We start from the raw sequence: 23,685 nt of genomic DNA on the forward strand, positions 1-23,685 counted from the left end.
TACCAGTTCTGTTTATTAAAAAACAGAACAAAAAAAAAAAACAGAGTTTCATTTGACTGATCATTTGTATAATTTTTAGTTTCAATTTTGCTTATTTATTCTCTAAATTTAATTATTTCTTTTCTCTTATTAACTTCGGGTGTGCCTTGTTCTGTTTTTTCTAGTTCTTTGATATGTATTGTTAGATCATATATTTGTTGTCTTTCTGATTTCTTGATATAGGCACTACTGGCTATAAACTTCCCTCTAAACACTACTATTGCTGTATCCCATAAATTTTGATATGTTGTGCTGTTATCTTCATTCATTTCTAAGACTTTTTTTCCCTTTTGATTTCTGTGACCCAGTGGTCATTCAGAAGCATGTAATTCAGTCCCAATGTGTAACAGCATCCACAATAGTTTGATTGAAGTCCTGAATTAAGGAAAAGAATTTCACAGGTAATCTGGAAGATGACTAACTTCTTTTTGGTTTTATGAGTGCAATTATCTTGGAAAGTTGAGGTCAGACTATATACAGTCAGAACTATTTTCAAAAAACAGTTGTTCAGTCTTTCTTTATAAGGATATTAGCAAGAAAATTAATGTGTTCCCTCTTGCCAACAGTAAAATAAATAATATGTATGAACACTAAATATATAAGTAAATTAGACTGCATCCAAATATTTTCTGTCTCTCAGGTGATTAGCTGGAAGCTGTACCAGTATCAGAGCAGCTGAGACTTGAACAATACTCTGACATGTGACATGGGTGTCCAAAGAAGTGGCTTAACATGCTGTGCTATGATGCCCAACAAAAAGCAATTTTTGATGTAAGTTTGAAAGATGAAATGAAATACAGAAATATATGACCAATTTGAATTTATATGCCTCAATGTTTATGCAAATTTGCATCTTCATGAATCTTAAATGGTCACACAAGTGTGAATTACCCCAGGGAAAAAATGACATAACCGAATTTCTGATGATAAAATGTTGCGAAACACTAATGACACCCATTCTTGAATTTTCACATTGCTTGTGGTTATTCAGCAATTTGGAGTCTGAATGATCATTCAGATTCAAGATTCTCACATATTGGGGCCCAACTGGTTTATCTCTGAGAACCCATAGCAGCAAGAAAAGCTGAGCAGGGCTAGGGCAATCAGTGATGAAGAACAGATGATAATGAAATATATTTTTTTTGAAAATGACTTAAAATTTACAAGCTTCTACTTACAGTAAGAAAATGGAAAGAAAGCAATTTTCAAAGTCCAAGAATCCCTCATCTGTGATAGGTCTCTTAGTGTTGAGTGCCACATTTCTCATCAAGTCCAAATGCAACCTCAGAGTCCCTTTAAGATCATGCTGAGTAATCCTTCAGAGCTCATCTCTTAGTTAAAGATATTTGTCATTCCTGTCTAGGAGACAATGCTGCATCTCAAACTACTTCAGAGCTCATTCCATCCAATGACTCATTTATCATCACTGAATTATTAAAACTCGGAGTTCCCACCATTCCTTACCCTTGCTAAAATTAATTGGTACAGCCCTTTAAAAGATCAGTAGGCAATACATTCAAGGAAGTTATTAGATTTACGTTGGAAGAGAGAGGATGGGGGAAAATGGAAAAAATAACTACTTCATGATTAAGATCATATGGTTATCAAATATACTTAATCAAATAAATTTAATTTTTTTGAAAGAAAGTAACAATGACAACAAATTTTCCATAATCTGCACTTTCCTTTTTCAGGAAACAACATGACAAAGTAAATAACAAATCAGTAACTACAATGATGAATTAATTCTTTAAATAGACTAAAGGCCACAGAACACCCATGACCCATAAATATAGAAGTCAAACAAAATCAGCAGACCAGTATAGAGACCCATGTTGGTAGGACAGTGTACAAAACTAAAATGGAGGTAAGAGGGCTCTAAAGGTGCCATATACAAATAAAGATAGAAAGTATTGTTCCAAGAAATGAGATAGCCAATCAGAGTTTGATTACTGTGATAAGTAGCAAAACACCTTCAAACTACCCAGGAGGATCCTTTTATAAGCCAACATCCACAGCAGGAAGAGTGGCAAAATCCTTTAGTAACAAAGGTCAGGTAGGGGCAGGGGGCTGACAGAAAAAAATAATTCAAAAGATAGGTATTTAAAGATGATTGCTAGTTAAAAGAAGGAGTGAATAAAATTTGGTAAGGGTACTAGTATTGATAAACTCACAAAAGCAATGAAAGACAAAATAATTTCATAAGTAAATTCAAAGAATCTCAACATATCATGGGAAATCAGAAAATTAAATAAAAGGGAAGAGAAAAGTAAAGATTTAAAAGAATGAAAGAAATGACATCCTAGAAGGCATATCATGAAGACTGTGTATACAAATATATACATATATACCTAATTAATCTGAATGATAAAGTACTGCAAAATGACACAAAATGCTGTTATACATAATTCAAAAATAACTTTAAAAAGAGACTTTAAGTTATATTCTTATGAAATTGACCCAAATTAACAACATATACTGTTATGCTAATAAACTTAATAAAATAATCAGATAACTAACAAATAAAATTAAAATAAACCATCTATCATACTTTTTCAGAGCCACGCTAAAAGTCTAAAGAGAGTGTTGAAATTCCTAAAAAGAATATGTTATGTTTTCATAACATATGTTATGAAAGAGATAGTGAGCTAGCTATCTAACACTCAGGCTAAGTAACCATGAAAAATCATATATATTTTTTTTAATTACAGGGAGGCTATAACTTGCAGAGGAAGTTAAAGAAATGCGATTACATTTCCAAGTAGCCTCATTAGAAAAGAACCACAGGAACAGCTGTGGGCTCTCAGTGGCAGCCAGTCAGACAGCTGCCCCGTTACTTCCATAGCTCACCTCCCACCGCTGGGAATCATGCTCCCATTTTCCGTTAGCCTTCTGCCCCTTTACTTTTAAACAAACAATTTCAATAAGAGTGCATTTTCATCTCTGACTTAAAAAATTATTGCAAGAAAACCTCAAAGCAATAAAATTCTCAATTCAATAATTATTTATTGACATGTCCTCACAGTCTATCAGAAAATAAGGGGAAATGATTAAACTACATAACAACCCTGCATCTGGAGCATAAGACACAGCAGAGAGACCACTAGGAGAAAAACACCTTGTGGTGAAGGTTCTAAGAGGGGATCAGTTCCAGATGAGAATCCACAAGCGGCTCATTGACTTGCATACTACCTCTGAGATTGTTAAACAGATTATTTCCATCAGAATTGAGCTAGGAGTAGAAGCCGAATCACCACTGCAGATGTCTAAGCCAACTTACTATTTTAATAAATTGACTAATAGTTGTATAAAAAAATTTAAAAATATTTTGCTGCTCAAAAAAATTATTGCAAAAATTTTGTGACTAATCACATCCTGCCTTTCTGAAGCCCATGCTTCCAAATTGCTTCTTTCTGGCAGCATTCTTCAGTATTCACGCCATCAGACTCACACTAAGATGTTTGTTTCTTTGCTTTTATTCCATGAAACTCACAATAAGATTTTTAAAAAATTGGTACTCACCTGGAGTGCATTGTTTTTTGATATTTAAAATCAAAGCTAACAAAGTATGTTCTCTATATTCATTCAGTTAGGCTTCTGCATTAAAGAGTAGTTAATAATATAAAGTGTTTCAATATGAGCTAATGGGTTGGTTATATAGCATAGCAGTTAAATTGGAAAGCTCCTATCCAACATTGGATTGACTGGATCTGAGTCCTGACTGCTCTCTCAATTTCTGCTTCCTGCTAATGCCACCCTGGTGGACAACAAGTGATGGCTCAAGGAGCCGGGTCCCTGCCACTCATGTAAGAAACCTGCACTGAGTTCCCAGCTCCTTGCTGTGGGCAGCGAACTAGTAAATTTCTCTCTGCATCTAAGCCTTTCAAACAAATAAAACAAATGAAAAAAACTAAACACTAAATCAATGAAATAAATTTGCCAAGCAAAATTTAACAGCAACATTTTCAAGAGTAGAAATTAAAACCAGACAAAGCGGCTAATTATTTCCTATTAAATGACCATTGAATGAGTAGAGAAAATCTGAACTTACCAAATTTGTTATTGTATTGGATACTGCAATCATGCCCATCAGTCTCCACGGTTCCTCAATATTATTGGGGAGAGGAGTATAAACATAATAGGCTCCTAGGGACCCCATAGTCAAAAGCAAAATTGTCTTTTTTCTCATGGTGGTTCTCTTTGGGTCTTGTGGACTTCAGCAATGCTGCAAATGCACTTCTGAATATGTTGATTTGTGATTGTATGTCTTAAGCTTCCGCATACACTATTGTATAACTTCCTGAATACAAATTCCACAGTTCAGTTTCTCATTTCCTAGGCAGTCCAGAAATTCTTAGTGAAGTCCAAAGGAGAACACTGTGAAACAAATAGCAGTTGTCTGCAAGTTTATAACCCTTGAAATAAAGTTTCTGTGAACATTTGCCAACACAGTTATTAACAGGGAAATTATACTACGTTAGGAGGCATATATTTAGACTGCGGGTGTAAATGAGTTCCTAGAGGGGCACAGCCTACCACAGAGCATGCACCTGCCACTAGCACTAGAACCCACAGATGCATTGGGGTCCACACGTGATATTGGGCAGCTTACGTATTTGGACATGTGTCAGTGACCTTTCCCACAGTGCAGTGTTATAGGGCATTTACACTGCTGGGAAGGTCTCTGGGTTTCCTATTCCCCATCTCTCTCTCTCTTCCCAAACTACTGGCACTCATTGATTCCTCCATTGCCTCCATGAACTGTGAATGAAGTAGAAATAGAAATACTAGAGAAATATTCTCCAACGTGTATATGCATCACTGGTTGAGTCGGGCTAAACCTTGGGACATGGGAAATTCCAGGTGTCTCACATGAGTAAAAGGAACCAACTGCTACCAGAGCAGGAAGCTAGAATTGGAGATGGAACAGTGACTTGAACCCAGGCACTCCCATATAAAATATGGGTGCCTCAAGTGGTAATTTAGCCACTGCACCAAACATCTTCCACAGATAATTTTTAATATAAATTTATTTGAAATTGGTTGTTTTTTTTTCTGTAGTCAAAGAGATGGTGCATAATTGTTTACTTACTGTTTCAGTATAATGAAGGATTTTTATTAATTCTGGAATGTAAAAGAAATCTTACATTCCTGAGATGAGTGCTCATTGATTTAAACTACATTTTCTATTATATAAATATGCTACGTCTTCTTTTTGGATTTCACTGGTATGTACTACATTTTTTATCCCTTATTAAAACACCTACTCTAATACTTCAGTTCCACATTGCCATGGAGATCTTAGCTAAAGCAATAAGGGCCAGGAAAATGATTCAACCAAACATGTTGGAAAAGAGGCTATAAAGCAGTCTTTGCTGAAAAAATGACTTGATCAGGCAAGAACGTCCAAAGAATTTGCAACACTACTCACAATAGCCAAGATTAAAACCAACCAAAGTGCTCATGATCAGATGGATGGATAAGGAAAATGTGGTATATGCACAATAAAATTTTATTCACCCATAGAATGAATGAAATACTACTAATTGCAGCAATATGGAATTAATTGGAACACATTATGTTAAATAAAGTGACCCAGGCACAGAAAGAAAAATATTTCATATTCTCACTCACAGTTGAACTGAAAAGAGTTGGTCTCATAAAAGTAGAGGGTAGATTATTGATCATTCAAAGTCAGGAAGGATAGGGAGGGAAGGCATAGAAAGAAGCTACATAAGTCATCAAAATACAAAAAAAAAAAAGAGTTACAAAGGAGCTTTATTAGAAGGTCTTTCACTATTATAACAATATCCAAAATATTTAACTTATAAGGAGAAAATATTTTATGACTCACTGTTTTGGAAGTTCACAAAGACTGGCAGAAACCTTCTGCAGCCACTGATGGTGGTGTTTTTGATGCTTGAGTCCCAAGGTGGCACAGACCAGCACAAGGCGAGAGACAGAGAGTGCTCTTGTCTGTCAGTAGCTCTATATACAGTTACCAGGATTCAATCATGGGGACTCGTCCTAATGACATAATTCAATATAGTCATATTATAAAGGTCCTACCTCTATAAACACCACAATGGGATTACATTTCTATACTCTTAATACCATTAATATTAGAATTTGGAGCCTATATTCCTGAACAAGTTCATCAATTACATTCAAGTGATAAATTACATTCAAACTGTAAGAGGAAAAAGTACTTGTATTCTTTAGCACAGTAGGGTGACAATAGTTAATAACATTTATTATGTGTCTTAAAATAATTAGCAGAGGATACCTAGGGATTCCCATAGAAATAAATGTTAACTACCCTGGTTGGATGATTTCACAATGTATGTATGTATTGAAAAATTACTTTGCACTCCATAAATATGGATAACTATGCTGTCAAATAAAACTCAATATATTTAGTAGTTTTATGGATATAAAGGTGATATAATGTCATTTTGTACTTTTTATACATATGAAAACTTTGAAACATATGTTAACTAAGTCATACGTGTGTGTGTGTATGTACACATATAAAGGGGAAATCCATAAGAAGACAACAGATCAACTTCTTTAAAGGAATGAAAGTAAGAAAAATAAAAATTAGAATTTATTATTCATAAATATTTTCAAAGAAGAGAGAAAAATAAACTATTTAAGACAGAGAGATTGAGATAATTTTTTGGGAGAGAGCTTATACTACAAAAATGATTTTAAAAAACAGTTCCTTAGGAGAATAAAAATAATTGAAAGTGGTAACTTGCTCTATATGACAGAATGAAGATTTGCAGAAAGGTAATTATCTGAATCAATACAGAAGGTATTTGAGGGTGGGTGCTGTGCCACTGTAGTGAAAACCATAGCCTTGATGCCATCATACTTTACTGGAGTGCCAGTTTGAGTACCTGCTACTCCACTTCTGATGCAGTTTCCTGTTGATGCATCTGGGAAGGCATCCAAAAATGATCCAAGTAATTGGGCCCCTGTCACTGACATGGGAGACCTGGATGCAATTCAGGCTTCTAGCTTCAGTGTGGCCCAACCCTGGCTGTTGTAGCCATTTGGAGAGTGAACCAGTAGGTGGAAGTTCTGTCTCTGTTTTTCCCTGTCTCTGACTCTCCCTATGTCTCTCTCTCTCTCTCTCTCTCTCTCTTTCTCCCTCTCTCTCTCTCTCCCTTTCTCTCTGTGTCACTCTGCCTTTCAAATAAATAAATAAATCTTCAAAAATTTAAAAATGAAGATGTAGAAGGTATTTTGGTTCAATTTAAAAGTGCCTGAAAAGATGACACATAACAATAACATTACAAACAAAATTTTGTTTTCTTTATGCGTACAAAATTAAAATATATTATAATACCAATCCAATAGATGGAAAGAAATATCAATGTGATGTTGCACATTTCTTTTTTTTGTTTGTTTTTGTTTTTTTCATTTATTAAACTTTTATTTAATGAATATAAATTTCCAAAGTACAGCTTATTGGTTACAATGGCTTCCCCCCTCCCATAACTTCCCTCCCACCCGCAACCCTCCCCTTTCCCGCTCCCTCTCCCCTTCCAATCACATCATGATTCATTTTCAATTCTCTTTATATACAGAAGATCAGTTTAGTATATATTAGGTAACGATTTCAACAGTTTGCCCCCATATAGCAACACAAAGTGAAAAAAATGCTGTTGGAGTACTAGTTATAGCATTAAATAACAGTGTACAGCACGTTAAAGACAGAGATCCTACATAATATTTTTTTAAAAAATTAATTAATTTTCTATGCCATTTCCAATTTAACACCAGGTTTTTTTTTTTTCATTTCCAATTATCTTTATATACAGAAGATCGATTCAGTATATAATTAGTAAAGATCTCATCAGTTTGTACCCACACAGAAACACAAAGTGTAAAAATACTGTTTCAGTACTAGTTACAGCATCACTGCACATTAGACAACACATTAAGGACAGATCCCACATGGGATGTAAGTACACAGTGACTTCTGTTGCTGACTTAACAATTTGACACTCCTGTTCATGGCGTCAGTAATCTCCCTAGGCTCTAGTCATGAGTTGCCAGGGCTATGGAAGCCTTTAGAGTTAGTTTTGTTATTTGAAATTCTGTGAGGGTATTTCAATAATGTCATGAATATTGGAATTAAAAGCTGAGTTATTTTTATGTAAAATATATATATATATTTTTTTTTTTGACAGGCAGAGTGGACAGTGAGAGAGAGAGACAGAGAGAAAGGTATTCCTTTGCCGTTGGTTCACCCTCCAATGGCCGCCGCGGCTGGCGCGCTGCGGCACCGGAAATATTTTAAATCTGTAGCAAAATAGTAATAATATGCATTTTTCACAAACTTTTTTGAAGTACCTTCATACACGATAACATAAATATGCATACTATAAACTCTATCTCTACCACTTTAAGGAATGAATTCAAGAGGTGTTACTCATAACTCAGTAGTGCAGAAAAAATAAATCATAAAAATACTGAAATAATCCAAAATAGGGCAGAGAAAATGATGAATAAAGAACAAACTGGAAAATTCGGAACAAATTGGAACGATAGCAAGAGAACATATTCCTGGACCTACATCTGTTAATATCACCACATGTGACATAAGGCTCTCCTAGGGCATCCCAAGCTTGTTTATTAGGATGACTCTGACATTACACATGACACACAAGCTCAACATTTAAGATTATAAGATAGACTTCCAAGATGGAAGCTGGTGACCTAGGACACAATAATAGACTAACTATGGTTCTTTTTTTAAAAAAAATACTTTGGAATACATTTTTTTAAAGATTTATTTATTTATTTATTTGAAAGTCAGAGTTACACAGAAAGAGGAGAGGCAGAGAGAGAGAGGTCTGTCCAATGGTTCACTCCCCAGATGGCCACTATGGCCGGCGCTGTGCCGATCCGAAGCCAGGAGCCAGGTGCTTCCTCCTAGTCTCCCACGCGGGTGCAGGGCCCAAGGACTTGGGCCATCCTCTACTGCTTTCCCAGGCCATAGCAGAGAGCTGGATCGGAAGAAGAACAGCTGGGACTAGAACCGGCGCCCATATGGAATGCCGGCGTTTCAGGCCCTGGCGTTAACCCGCTGCGCCACAGCACCGGCCCCTAACTATGGTTCTTCAAAAAAATCTGTATATTGTTCCTGTGTGAAGTAGAATTTAATTCAGAAGTCCTGAAAGACATCACTGGAAGACAATATTTACCTTCTACTAGATCCATGTGCAAATGTGTGAAATGTCCAAATGTGAAATGTCCAGAAGTATCTGGGCCTGCCTGGTTTAGTAGTGGATCAGGTCAAGTTCAGAATTATTTCTAGTGTTCAAAGTAGAGCTGAGTTGACCAATATCCAACCAATCTTCAGTCACTGTTCCTCTGATTTTTAATTCAGCAGAGACAGTATTTTTGTTTCATATATGTGTGAAATGTATATAGAGATCTTGAATTATGTGTTTCTTAAAAATTTTATTCATGGATTTATTTTCTATATTTTACTTAATCTGATTACCTATTCTCAGCTGGCCATGTGCATTAACATCATATTTGGTTTTCTCCTCAAAATAATGAATTGCCTTCCTGTAGTACTTAACAAGTCAAAATTGTCCTGACATGTTGTGACTGTAATTTAGGAAACATATTCCTCCAGGAGCAACAAAAATACACATTGGAGTCCTGCCCAACTGAAAACAAATTAGACCTGGATTTCTTCTGAAATTGAAAGAAGAAACAAAGTACCAGCTAAATATATAACAGTACTCCAGTCACTTTAGCTCACTGCTCTTCTTCAAGAGCTTACAGCATTTTGGCAGAGAAGTAGTTACTGGTAGGACTACTTGTTTATCCCTCCAAAGCGTATATTTAGTCTTCACTTTTCATACAGTCCAATTAATGAAGAACTATGACTACTTTTATTGTATTTTTTCCTGTTATATTACTAGTGCATATAATTCATTAATGATCAATATAGAGGATAGTTTGAACAATGTTCGATTTTCTCAGTCTAAGTAATTCTCCTGAATTCCACATTGATAAAGGAATATGCTATGCATTCCATCTGAATGAACCGCAGCTATTCTAGACACAAGAACAAGACAGAACAAGAAGAGCTCCTTTCCTCCCAGCACTTCAAAAAAACCCATTCAGCATAAATCCATTTACTCAATGGCTTAATGTCCCCTGGACCACAAATCAATCAGTTCCCAGATACTGTTGCCTCGTTTTGGTTGAAACAATGGCCATTTCTTCCTCTCATTTCTAGGAGTTGTTATGGATCAAGGCAAGAGTGGCAACATGGTTTTCTGGGTACCCTCTTTCTTATTGTTTATGTGGCATCGAGATAGGTGGTATGTTCATTATCTGTTTTCCTGTCTTCCCTATATTTTCACACTGAGTATTGCAAAGCAGATTCATTCTTCTCAAGCCTATTCTCTACCTGTTTCTATTGCAGGTGTTAAGTGTTGAAAGTACAAACTCATAACTTACAACTTGAAGGAAGTCACAGGCTCCTGGAGATAGGTGTAAGGAGGAGCAAGCATGGAAGCCAAAAGCAATAATGCAGAAATAGTCTCTGTTTCAATGGGGCTGAGGTGTGAGGGCACTGTATTAGACATTGCCAAAACTGCACTAAAGAGCAACAAGGAAATACGGAGACCTGGGATGTGGTTTATTTATTCATACTTTCTAAGTAAATAAAAAGGAATCTGTTTTCTGGTTTGTTCTCTTTTGAGTTCTTGGCAAGGATGTGTACTGGGGGGGGACCATGCTTCTTTGCCTCTGTGTTAGGATAAGTGCTATCATCTTCTTAAAGTAAAAAAAAGTCAGGAAGATAAATAAAGTAGAAGAAATCCTGAAGTGTGTGGCCATGCCAGGAGAAGAATCCTAGATATTATCTTGTGATATTTCCAAAATTGAGTGCTGAATATCTTAAAATGTGAAATGCACACTGTATTTAAAAAGTCATACTTATATTTTGTATTAGTACAAATTAAAATGTTTTATTAATACTGTGAGAGCATCAGGCAAATACTGTTTTGTATCAGACTGAGTGTTAATTAATTTCTTTAACAATAAAAATTAACATTCTTTAAGGATACAGTGAATACATTCATGAAAATTTTTTTAAGAAATGCAGAGTCATGGAAATACTTGAGGCATGCCATAGTCAACTATCATAAGAAATACCACTTCATTGTTTTTTACTGCTGTATAGTATTCTATGGAGTACATGTCCCATAATTTCTTTATCCAGTCTACTGTTGATGGGCATTTGGGTTGGTTCCAGGTCTTAGCTATTGTGAATTGAGCTGCAATAAACATTAATGTGCAGATGGCTTTTTTATTTGCCAAATTAATTTCCTTTGGGTAAATTCCAAGGAGTGGGATGGCTGGGTTGTATGGTAGGGTTATGTTCAGGTTTCTGAGGAATCTCCAGACAGACTTCCATAGTGGCTTAACCAGTTTGCATTCCCACCAACAGTGGGTTAGTGTCCCTTTTTCCCCACATCCTCTCCAGCATCTGTTGTTGGTAGATTTCTGAATGTGAGCCATTCTCACCGGGGTGAGATGGAACCTCATTGTGGTTTTGATTTGCATTTCTCTGATTGCTAGTGATCTTGAACATTTTTTCATGTGTCTGTTGGCCATTTGGATTTCCTCTTTCGAAAAATGTCTATTGAGGTCCTTGGCCCATCTCTTAAGTGGGTTGTTTGTTTTGTTGTTGTGGATTTTCTTGATTTCTTTGTAGATTCTGGTTATCAACCCTTTATCTGTAGTATAGTTTGCAAATATTTTTTCCCATTCTGTTGGTTGCCTCTTCACTTTCCTGACTGTTTCTTTTGAAGTACAGAAACTTCTCAATTTGATGCAATCCCAAATGTTAATTTTGGTTTTGACTGCCTGTGCTGTTGGAGTATTTTCCAGGAAGTCTTTGCCTGTGCCTATATCTTGCAGGGTTTCTCCAATGCTCTCTAATAATTTGATGGTTTCGGGTCGTAGATTTAAGTCTTTAATCCATGTTGAGTGAATTTTTGTGTAAGGTGATAGGTATGGGTCTTGCTTCAAGCTTCTGCATGTGGAAATCCAATTTTTCCAGCACCATTTATTGAATAGACTGTCCTTATTCCAGGGATTAGATTTGGATCTTTGGTCAAATATAAGTTGGCTGTAGATGTTTGGATTGATTTCTGGTGTTTCTATTCTGTTCCATTGGTCTATCCATCTGTTTCTGTACCAGTACCATGCTGTTTTGATAACAACTGCCCTGTAGTATGTCCTAAAATCAGGTATTGTGATGCCTCCGGCTTTGTTTTTGTTGTACAGGATTGCTTTGGCTATTCGAGGTCTTCTGTGTCTCCATATGGATTTCAGCATCATTTTTTCTAGATCTGAGAAGAAGGTCTTGGGGATCTTGATGGGTATTGCATTGAATGTATAAATTGCTTTTGGGAGAATAGACATTTTGATGATATTGATTCTTCCAATCCATGAGCATGGAAGATTTCTCCATTTTTTTATATCCTCTTCTATTTCTTTCTGTAAGGTTTTGTAGTTTTCATCGTAGAGATCTTTAACGTCTTTGGTTAAGTTTATTCCAAGGTATTTGATTGTTTTTGTAGCTATTGTGAATGGGATTGATTTTAGAAGTTCTTCCTCAGCCGTGGCATTGCCTGTGTATACAAAGGCTGTTGATTTTTGTGCATTGATTTTATATCCTGCTACTTTGCCAAACTCTTCGATGAGTTCCAGCAGTCTCTTAGTAGAGTTCTTTGGGTCCCCTAAATAAAGAATCATATCATCTGCAAAGAGGGATAGTTTGAGTTCGTCCTTCCCGATTTGTATCCCTTTAATTTCTTTTTCTTGCCTAATAGCTCTGGCCAGAACTTCCAGAACTATATTGAATAGCAGTGGTGAGAGAGGGCATCCCTGTCTGGTACCAGATTTCAGTGGAAATGCTTCCAACTTTTCCCCATTCAATAGGATGTTGGCCGTGGGTTTTTCATATATTGCTTTGATTGTATTAAGGAATGTTCCTTCCATACCCAGTTTGCTTAGAGTTTTCATCATGAAAGGGTGTTGTATTTTATCAAATGCTTTCTCTGCTTCTATTGAGAGAATCATATGGTTTTTCTTCTGCAGTCTGTTAATGTAGTGTATTACGTTGATTGTTTTGCGAATGTTGAACCATCCCTGCATACCGGGGATGAATCCCACTTGGTCTGGGTGGATGATCTTTCTGATGTGTTGTTGCATTCTATTGGCCAGAATTTTATTGAGGATTTTTGCATCTATGTTCATCAGGGATATTGGTCTGTAATTCTCTTTCAATGTTGCGTCTCTTTCTGGCTTAGGAATTAAGGTGATGGTGGCTTCATAATACAGCAGTAAAAAACAACGAAACCCAGTCATTTGCAACAAGATGGAGCAATCTGGAAAACATCATGCTGAGTGAATTAAGCCAGTCCCAAAGAGAAAAATATCATTTGTTTTCCCTGATCGGTGACAACTGAGCGCCAAAGGGGAAACCTGTTAAGTGAAATGGACACTATAAGCAACAATGAACTGATCAGCTCCTGTCCTGACTTTAGATGTACAATGTAATACTTTATCCTTTTTAGTATTTGTTGTTGTTGTTGTTGTTGTTGTTCTAGTACTATTGGTTGAACTCAGTAATTAACACACAATTATTCTTAGGTGTTTAAATTTTAACTGAAAAGTGATCCCTGTTAAATCTAAGAGTGGAAAAATAGAGGGAGGAGATGAACAATTTGGAACATGCTCAATCGGACTGGCCGCAAATGGTGGAGTTAGAAATGTGCCAGGGGATCCCAACACAATCCCATCAAGATGGCATGTACCAATGCCATCGCACTAGTCCAAGTGATCAATTTCAGCTCACAATTGATAGCTCTGATAGGTCTAAGAATCAAAGAGATCACACAAACAAGACAAGTATCTGCTAATACTAACTGATAGAATCAAAAAGGGAGAGAAAGATCCAACATGGGAAGTGGGATACACAGCAGACTCATAGGATGGCAGATGTCCTAAACAACACTCTGGCCTCAGAATCAGCCCTCAAGGCATTCAGATCTGGCTGAAGAGCCCATGAGAGTATAGCAGGCATGGAAAGCCAAGATATCATGGAAAAAAAAAAAAAAAGACCTAAATGAATGATCTCTGTGAGTGAGATCCCAGTGGAAAGAACGGGACCATCAAAGAAGGAGGTACCCTTCTCCGAAGGGAGGAGAGAACCTCCACTTTGACTAAGACCCTATCGGAATAAGATCAAAGTCAGCGAACTCTAAAGGCTTCCATAGCCCTGGCAACTCATGACTAGAGCCTAGGGAGATTACTGACGCCATGAACAGGAGTGTCAAATTGTTAAGTCAGCAACAGGAGTCACTGTGTACTTACACCCCATGTGGGATCTGTCCCTAATGTGTCATCTAAAGCCAAGTGAAGCTATGACTGGTACTGAAACAGTATTTTTATACTTTGCGTTTCTGTGTGGGCACAGACTGATGAGGTCTTTTCTAACTATATACTGAAGTGATCTTCTGTATATAAAGAGAATTGGAAATGAAAAAAAAAAAAACAACCTGGTGTTAAAATGGAAATGGCATAGAAAATTAATTAATTTGAAAAAAAAAATTATGTAGGATCTCTGTCTTTAATGTGCTGTACATTGCTATTTAATGCTATAATTAGTAATCCAATGGTAGTTTTTTCACTTGATGTTGCTATATGGGCAAAATGTTGAAATCTTTACCTAATATATACTAAACTGATCTTCTGTATACAAAGAGAATTGAAAATGAATCTTAACATGAATGGAAGGGGAAAGGGAGCGGGAAAGGGGAGGGTTGCGGGCGGGAGGGAAGCTATGGGAGGGGGGAAGCCATTGTAACCCATAAGCTATACTTTGGAAATTTATATTCATTAAATAAAAGTTTAATAAAAAAAAAAAAAGAAATACCACTTCATAGGCAGCTGAAGACTTTACTGCCTGAATTTATAGAACATGTTGGGCAGAATCACCCCATTTATTGCTCCCAGTTTCAGCTCCAATATACATCAGTACCCATGAGCAATACATCTTTTCCTTCTGTCAAAAAGACACATTTCTTGCTATTGCACTGCCCCTCCTTCCCCTCTGTGGAATCCAACTCCCTTTCTTGTCTGGCAGGCCAGACAACCCCCCCCCTCCCCCCGCCTACAGCCCCCACTCGACACATTTCTCCAACATAACTCAATTTATAACAGTTGCAACTTCAGCTTACAAACATGTACATGGACTACCTATATATTAATATGAAACACATAAACCATGTGTGCAGAAGTAAAATAAAATAAGCATATAAAGTTATGTATGCCAAAATATAGGGCATGTGTTTATAGAAATGTATTCAGTGAATAAATATAATAAAAATTAAAATAAGATAGTTTAATTAACTCTGTGCTTCCTTTCCATGGAAAATCTTCCTTCTCATTTTCTTTATACCTAAGATTATTAGAAGATGAGTGTCACCATCTCTCCTGTTTCACACACTCCACCCACTGTTCAATTTACTTTATTTTGTTTTCCACTGCAACATTGCACCAAATCTGGAATTAATAATAAATCTCAAAGCTCATGAAATGCTTTCTCTTCTTATCTGAGATTTGCTGCAATTTTTGTCATTCATCAATCCCTCTTTCAAAAGGGAGTTAAGTAGTTCATTTAAATTAACAGTTCCAACGAAATAAACTTCTGACAGCTGCAGTGTCTTGTTATCTGACATATGTGACTTGCTATATTGAAGTCAACATCTCAATAACTTATAGATTATATGATTAACTAAAACTTTCAAAAAGGGGTACATCCCATTGTTCCCCAAATACCAGCCACCACCTTGAATATAAAACAAGCCCCTCTCTGTCTCTCTGACTTTCATCTGGGTATGTACACATGGACAGGAATGTTGCTGAAAGTTGTCTCTTTCTCAGTAATATTTTTATCAGATGTGGGTGGGATTTCTTGAAAGCTCAAAAAGAACATTGCAATGTTTGTGACATTGTTGTTTCCTGAGAGCTAAGCAAACAGAGCCCAAAAGTAGAATCAAATTACAAATATCAGATGCCAATGTTATTCATGAACATGAGCTTGTGCATAAATGTTCTCACTGAGCCAGTATAACATTCTCAGTTCTCATGTTTCAAATGAATGTTGCAGTTAGAAATACTGTAGGTTTAGCTGTGGTTTTCTTCCATGTAATGAAAAATAAGGAGGGGCTGGCTCTGTGGCATAACGGGTAAAGCCACCGCCTGCAGTGCCAGTATCCCTCATAGGTGCCGGTTCAAGTCCTGACTACTCCACTTCTGATCCAGCTCTTTGCTCTGGCTGGGAAAGCAATAGAAGATGGCCTGAGCCCTTGGGCTGCTGCATCGGTATGGGAGATTTGGAAGAAGCTGCTGGCTCCTGGCTTTGGATTGGCCCAGCTCTGGCTGTTGGAACCACATCTGGGGAGTGCACCAGCTGATGGAAGACCTGTCTCTCTGTCTCTCTGTCTCTCTCTCTCTCTCTATCTCTCTCTCTCTCTGTTTGCCTCTGCCTTTGCCTCTCTGTAACCCTTTCAGGTAAAATAAATAAATCTTTGAAAAATAAAGAAAAATTATTGAAGGGTTACAACAGAACAGATTCCATACTAGATGGTTTGAATACAAAGACAAACTTTGGGACTGGCAGAAAAAGGGCTGTAGGAAAAGGAAAACTGCAGATGATAAAACTGACGTTTTCTAAAAGTGATCTCAAACCTGGTAGCTTCTAACTGTCCCAAGCAGCTGAAGAAAGCCTTGAAATATGGCAAAATGGTAGAAAACTCTTCAAAAGCATGAGTAATTTCTGATCTGAGAAACGTCTGACCATGCTGTGTGATTGTAGTGTTATTTCTCACCAAGACATTAAATGAGACCTCAGTGTCCTTTCCCAGTCATGCTGAGCAATGTATAAGAATAGGTCTTGTAGTAAAATATTTTGGCATTTGTGTTTTAGGAGATAGCATTGCATCACAGACTGGTTGAGGGTGGTTCCATTCAGTGACTTCTAAGTACCTTCTTCACTGAATTGCTAATAATTTGAGAGACCATTGCTTAATTTGCTCAAATTGACTGGTGAATCCCAAATATAACCAGACGGTAGTAAATTCAAACAAGTTCTTGAGTGTTGTTTTCTTTTGTTTTAATGCAAGGCAGAGATGAAGGATTTGAAGAGCACCAGTGATTTACATAATGGGTACCAGATCTTAGAGATTTTGATCAGATGACAGGCTAAGTGATAATCTGAGGTATTTTGAAAAATAAAATAGATTTTTTTCTTTAAAAATGGAATTAGGACTTTAAGTTCCAAAAATCTACACTTTTTTTTTCTGTTGGACACCACACAGAATTCAAAAGTAAGCAATGAATCAATAACCACAATAATAACTCCATTTGACAAACAAAATTATCACAGAAAACCCAAGAACTTCTAGTTTTATGCAGCACTGTGACAAAGCAAATGAAATCAGCAGAATTGCATAGCCAACTGCAACTCCAAAGGGCAGCGTGAAAGACAAAGAGTTAGGACAGTAGGTAGAGTCTCTAGAGGTGGTGCATCCAGAAAAGATAAGAGGTATACTCTAAGAATGAATTGCCTTGCCATGATTACTGATTATGAGGTGCAGGCCCAAAATAAAACTAGACTTGGTTATTGGAATAGGTGGCCAAGAAAACTTCAGAAATTGCTCCTGAGGATTCAGAGGTAACTGACCTCAGGACAAAACAAGCGGAGGATAATACTAACAAAGTGTTTGTATCCCTTACTAATGATAATAAATAACAGACTTCGAGACTCAACAGGACAAAAAGAAAAAAAAAAAAACTGGTGAAAACAGACAGGAAGATTTTTTGTTTTACTCCATCAGTGAGATAGATACATAGATTAGCTCTCTGTTAAAATTGTATTCATATTAAAATTATATATAGAAAGATGTATATATGTAGATAATATATAAAAATTAAGTACATATTCCTTTAAGGTCATCCTTTGACAAAAAAAAAAAAACCCTGAAATACATGATGCCCTGATCCTACCTTATTTACCAACTCCCCTGTAACAAGTTGGTTGTGCAAAGCTATCTCATTAAAACATGAACAATACAAAAATTGTATACATTACATTAATGCAAAGTACTATATGTTATAAATAAAATAGTAAGAGTCTTCAACAAATAATGAAAACCAACTAAAAAACGTTGTCATATGGAAGGTGAAATGAAGAATATTTCAAAATTTCAAAATAACATATCACAAAACACCAACATGCATATTCAAAGAAGAGATAGGCAGATTTTGTTCATGATTATTCATCAAAAGGAAGAACTGACTAAAATTTAGTACTATCAGTACTGATAGAATTCAGAAAATAAACAAGAAAAAAACAAAATATTTCCATAAACACAGATCAAATCAAAAGTGACTCGTGGAATTACATATCATCAAGATGAAAAAGACCAACAAAAGGAAAGACAAATTTCTCACTAGTCAAAGTGATCAGTTTCAGTTCATAATTGATTATAATGATAGAATTAAGAGTCAAGGGGATCACATAAGAAAGACTAGTAACTGAAATAATTAAAAAGGAGAGAATGATCCAACATGGGAAGCAGGATACACAGCAGACTCATAGAATGGCAGATGTCCTAAACAGCTCTCTGGCTTCAGAATCAGCCCTTCAGGCATTTGGATCTGGCTGAAGAGCCCATGAGAGTATTTCAGGCATGGAAAGCCAAGATACTCTGTCAAAAAAAAAAAAATCTCTGCGAGTGAGATCCCAGTGGAAAGAACGGGGCCATCAAAGAAGTAGGTACCTTTCTCTGAAGGGAGGAGAGAACTTCCACTTTGACTATGACCTTATCTACATAAGATCAGAGTTGGCGAACTCAAAAGGCTTCAATAGCCTTGGCAACCCATGACAAGAGCCTAGGGTGATTACTGATGCCATAAACAAGAGTGTCAATTGTTAAGTCAAAAACAGGAGTCACTGTGCACTTACTCCCCATGTAGGATCTCTGTCCTTAATGTGTTGTTCAATGTGAATTAACGCTATAACTAGTACTCAAACAGTACTTTATTCTTTATGTTTCGGTGTGGGAGCAAACTGTTGAAATCTTTACTTAATATGTCCTAAATTGATTTTCTGTATATAAAGAGAATTGAAAATGAATCCTGATGTGAATGGAATGGGAGAGGGAGCGGGAGATGGGAGGGTTGCAGGTGGGAGGGAGGTTATGGGGGGAAAAAGCCACTTTAATCCAAAAACTGTACTTTGGAAATGTATATCTTTAAATAAAAGTTAAAAACAAAGGAAAGACAAATTTAAAAAGAGATCAAAAATTAGTTGGAAGAATTGGCATTTTTGAAGGCATACATGGCAGATTATATGTATATAAATGTATGCACATATATATGATAAATCCAAATAAAAATATAAATCAAAAAATGAAATAAAATAAATATTTTATATGTAATTTCAGAATAGTTTTTAAAATAACAATTTTTGTTACAATCCTCTGAAACTGATCCAAGTCCAATAAAAACATATGCTCACAACTAATAAATTTACTGAAAAATAATTAATAAAAAATCAAAATAGGAACTTTATCACACTTATTGAAAGCTACATTATATGCCAGAAGAGAGTTAGTGAGTCAAGTACTTAAGGGCAAGTATTCTTAGATTATCATTTTTTTGGGCCAGCACCATAGCTCACTTGGCTAATCCTATGCCTGAGATGCTGGCATCCCATATGGATGCCAGTTCTAGTCCCGGCTGCTCCTCTTCCAGTCCAGCTCTCTGCTGTGGCCCAGGAAGGCAGTGGAGGATGGCTCAAGTGCTTGGGCGCCTGCACCTGCGTGGGAGACCAGGAGGAAGCGCCTGGCTCCTAACTTCAGATCCGTGTAGCTCCGGCCGTAGCGGCCATTTGGGGGGTGAACCAACGGAAGGAAGACCTTCCTCTCTCTCTCTCTCTCTCTCTCTCTCCTTCTCACTGTCTAACTCTATCTGCCAAATAAAAACATTATCTTTTTTTTTTTCTTGCATGGAAGATATTGCCTGCAGAGAACATTCAAGAGATGGTGTGTGGTTTCTAGTAGTTGGCCTCCCTAGAAAGGAATCACAGGTCCAGCTATGGACTCTGGTGATAGCCACCCAGCAGCTGCCCTGTCACCTCCACAGCTCACCCTCTTGCAACTGGGATTTATGTGTGTGTATTTTCCCTTGGCCTTTTACTAGCTGTCTCTTACACAGAATATTTCATTAAGAATGCATTGCCATTTCTGGATACAGTGTTATTACGAGATTTCTGTAGTTAACCACGGTGCTGCTCATCCTCCCTTTCAAAAATGGTTCTTTCTGGCAGCACTCATGCTGTGAAATATCAGTCATGCTTTTTGCTTTTTACAGCCAATGACATTTTGTAATATTTAAAATAACAACCACCAGAAATTTTGTTCTATATTCATTCTGTTAAAATTCTGCATTAAGGAATGGTTAAGCATAAATTAGAAGCTTTTAAAGTCAGCAAATATAGTTTAACAGTCAAATTATCAAGGCAGTATATTTTTTTAAGAAAAGCAGGTAAATATTTCTTTTGATTGAACTATAAAATATTCAGAGTTGAGAAAATTCTGAGCTTACCAAATTTGTCATAGTTTTCACCACTATGTTCATATACATCAGTCCCCAAGGCTCCTCAGTATTACCAGGGAGAGGTGTATAAACATAATAGGTCCCAAGGACCCACACAGTTGGAAGCAAAATAGGCTTTTCTTCCATGATACTTCCTGTCTTCTCTTTCTACATTGGCAAAGCTGCAAATGCACCTTTAAACCATTCAGATGTTTAATTTTCACAGTTTGCTTTAAGCTTAATCATGAAGTATTCCATAACACAAATTGCATGGCTTTGTTTGTCCTTTCATGGTCAGCCCAGATATAATTATACCCTTGGTGCAAAGGTGAATTTTGCAAAGCAAACAGTACTTATTTCCTGCAAGTTCTATCAAATCCAGCAGTTTTACTGTGTTGCTAAGCAGATAGTAAACATTCATTGTACAATTGTTAGGTGCAGAATTCTTTGTTAAAAATAAGGACCATTGGAAAGTATAGGAAATCCAGTGTTGTCCTCAAATCACAAATATTAGATGGGGGAAGACATATAGTTTCAATTTTACTGCCTGTTTTCATTAATTAAGATCGGCATGTTCACATGTACTATATATTATTTTATTGTCTTGCTATAAGTATCAATAAATAATACTAATTTTTGTTAAATTTTACAGTGAATATATAAATCATTAACAGCTTTTAGACATAAATTGTTAAAACATATTTAATCCTCTCAACAGTATTATTGTCACATTAGGAAAAAAAAAATTGAAACTGAGGGAAGTTCAAGTTGTATGAAGTGAAGCCAGCACAGTCTTCTATGAGAGTACATCAAAAACATCACTTGTTCCATTTGTTAATTAATCTACTAAAGACAAGCAATCAAATTCAAGATTAAGTAATTTATGAAGGTGATGCAAAATCCAATACCGGCATCAGAGACTTCTACTGTTCACTGGATATCCAGGTCCTCCCAAAATTCATGTGTTGAAACATATATCCCAATCTGGTGATATTAAGAGTTGGGGACTTTGAGAAGTAATTAGAAATCTTCATGAATAAGCTTGGTGCCTTTACAAAGGACCACAGAAAGCCCTTTCACTCACCCTTCCATGTGAGGACATAGTGAGATTCATAGTCATGGATGAATCAAGGAATAGCCCTCCCTAGACATTGAATCTTCTGATACTTTGATCTTGGATTTCCTGGGATTCTGAACTATGAAAGAAACTGTTCATTGTTTAAGCCACCTAGCCTATGATGTGTGTTGTAGCAGTTTGTATTTATCATAGTTCTCAGGAGAAACAAAATCAATAGATTGGTAAGTAGATAGATAGATAGGTAGATACACAGAGACATAGATATGTGTATATATGGAACAGAAGACATTATGGGAATAGGCCCATGGAATTATGGAGGTTGAATATGTCCAACATCTGTAGCCTGCAGATTAGAGAAGCAGGAATGTCAATGGAATAACACTGAATCTCAAGCCCTGGGCCCAGGGTAGCTGATGGTGTAACTATCAGCTAGTCTGTAAATGCTAGTCTGAAGGCCTGAGAAGTAGAGGGACTGCTGACCCACGTCCCAGAATCTGGAAGCCTGAGAACAAGGAGCTCTGAATCCAAGGGCAGGTGAAGATTCACATCCTGGCTCAAGAAGTGAGAGAGCCTTGCTCTGCCAGTTTATTCTATTCAGATCTTCAACACATTGGATAACGTCAACCCACATTGATGAAGGTACATCTTTAGTCTACTGGTTGCATTGTTAATCTCTTCTGGAGACAACACCACAGATACAAATATTTCACCATGTAACTGAGCATCCCTTTGCTCAATAATGTTGATACACAGAATTAACCATCACACAGCCAAAAGAGACATAGTCAGAAATTGGGATGAAGTGTGGAGTGGTGTTGTAACCAACCTCTAAAAATATGAAAGCAGCTTTTGCTAATCAGTAAAGAGTAGAAGAGATTTAAGTGCATGCAAGAAAAAAGCATATATTTCTGTGGACAGAATTCAAAAGCAAAGAGAATAATAGATAAATGTTCTGTCTTCTTAGATAATAGTTAGCTAATCATGAATAGAACGCTGGTAGAAATAGGGAAATTAAAGGCCATCTGATGAGGTTTCAGAAGCAAAGAACATGATGTTGAAAATGGAGATCTGACTGTTATAATAAACAGGTGAACATGTTAACTAATGGGTGAGTTTTAATGTTATGAAAGTTAGAACTTATGTGTGGCAAACTGTATATTTAGTTGGAGATAATCCTACCCTAAAGTATGATTGGGCTGTTCTGGACAACTTTCGGTAAGACGGAAGAAGAGAAAAATGACTTAAATGAATATTAAGCAGAAAGGAAGCAGAACATAAAGAACTCAAGTAGGACTGATGTTTGGAAATTGCGAATAGTGATTTTATTTTCATATCTATTTATTACCATAGGTGGTATTATTTTAATTATGATTGTTTTTTAATAACGTCAATCATGCTTACATAGTCTAGTATTTTGACTGTGTTGGAGGCATAAATTGAAAGCATTAAATGGGATTGCAGCTTAGGATTTTACAGTAATTAAATCCTTTGCTTTTTTTTGACTTAAATTTCCTTAAAAATATCGCCTAAATTGATCTTCTGTATATAAAGAGAATTGAAAATGGCCGGCACCGTGTCTCAACAGGCTAATCCTCCGCCTTGCGGCACCGGCACACCGGGTTCTAGTCCCGGTTGGGGCTCCGGATTCTATCCCGGTTGCCCCTCTTCCAGGCCAGCTCTCTGCTGTGGCCCGGGAATGCAGTGGAGGATGGCCCAAGTCCTTGGGCCCTGCACCCCATGGGAGACCAGGAGAAGCACCTGGCTCCTGGCTTCGGATCAGCAAGATGCGCCGGCCGCAGCGGCCATTGGAGGGTGAACCAACGGCAAAAAGGAAGACCTTTCTCTTTGTCTCT

At 36.7% G+C, this 23,685-nt stretch overlaps 1 protein-coding gene across 1 annotated transcript in view; it reads right to left on the reverse strand.

Moving 5' to 3' along the window:
• Window positions 1–20,847, reverse strand: part of LOC133749274 (arylacetamide deacetylase-like) — a 34,633-nt gene extending 13,786 nt beyond the window's left edge. Inside the window, exons 1-3 of the mRNA XM_062178489.1 lie at window positions 20,764–20,847; window positions 5,894–6,066; window positions 4,091–4,416 (exon numbers count right to left, since the gene is read on the reverse strand). Of these exons, the coding sequence (XP_062034473.1) occupies window positions 4,091–4,228 (138 nt within the window). The 5' untranslated portion in view covers window positions 4,229–4,416; window positions 5,894–6,066; window positions 20,764–20,847. The remainder of the gene's footprint in view (window positions 1–4,090; window positions 4,417–5,893; window positions 6,067–20,763) is intronic.
• Between the last annotated feature and the right edge of the window lie 2,838 nt (window positions 20,848–23,685).

The sequence above is a fragment of the Lepus europaeus genome, chromosome 2 (assembly GCF_033115175.1).
Source record: "Lepus europaeus isolate LE1 chromosome 2, mLepTim1.pri, whole genome shotgun sequence".
Classification (NCBI taxonomy): domain Eukaryota; kingdom Metazoa; phylum Chordata; class Mammalia; order Lagomorpha; family Leporidae; genus Lepus; species Lepus europaeus.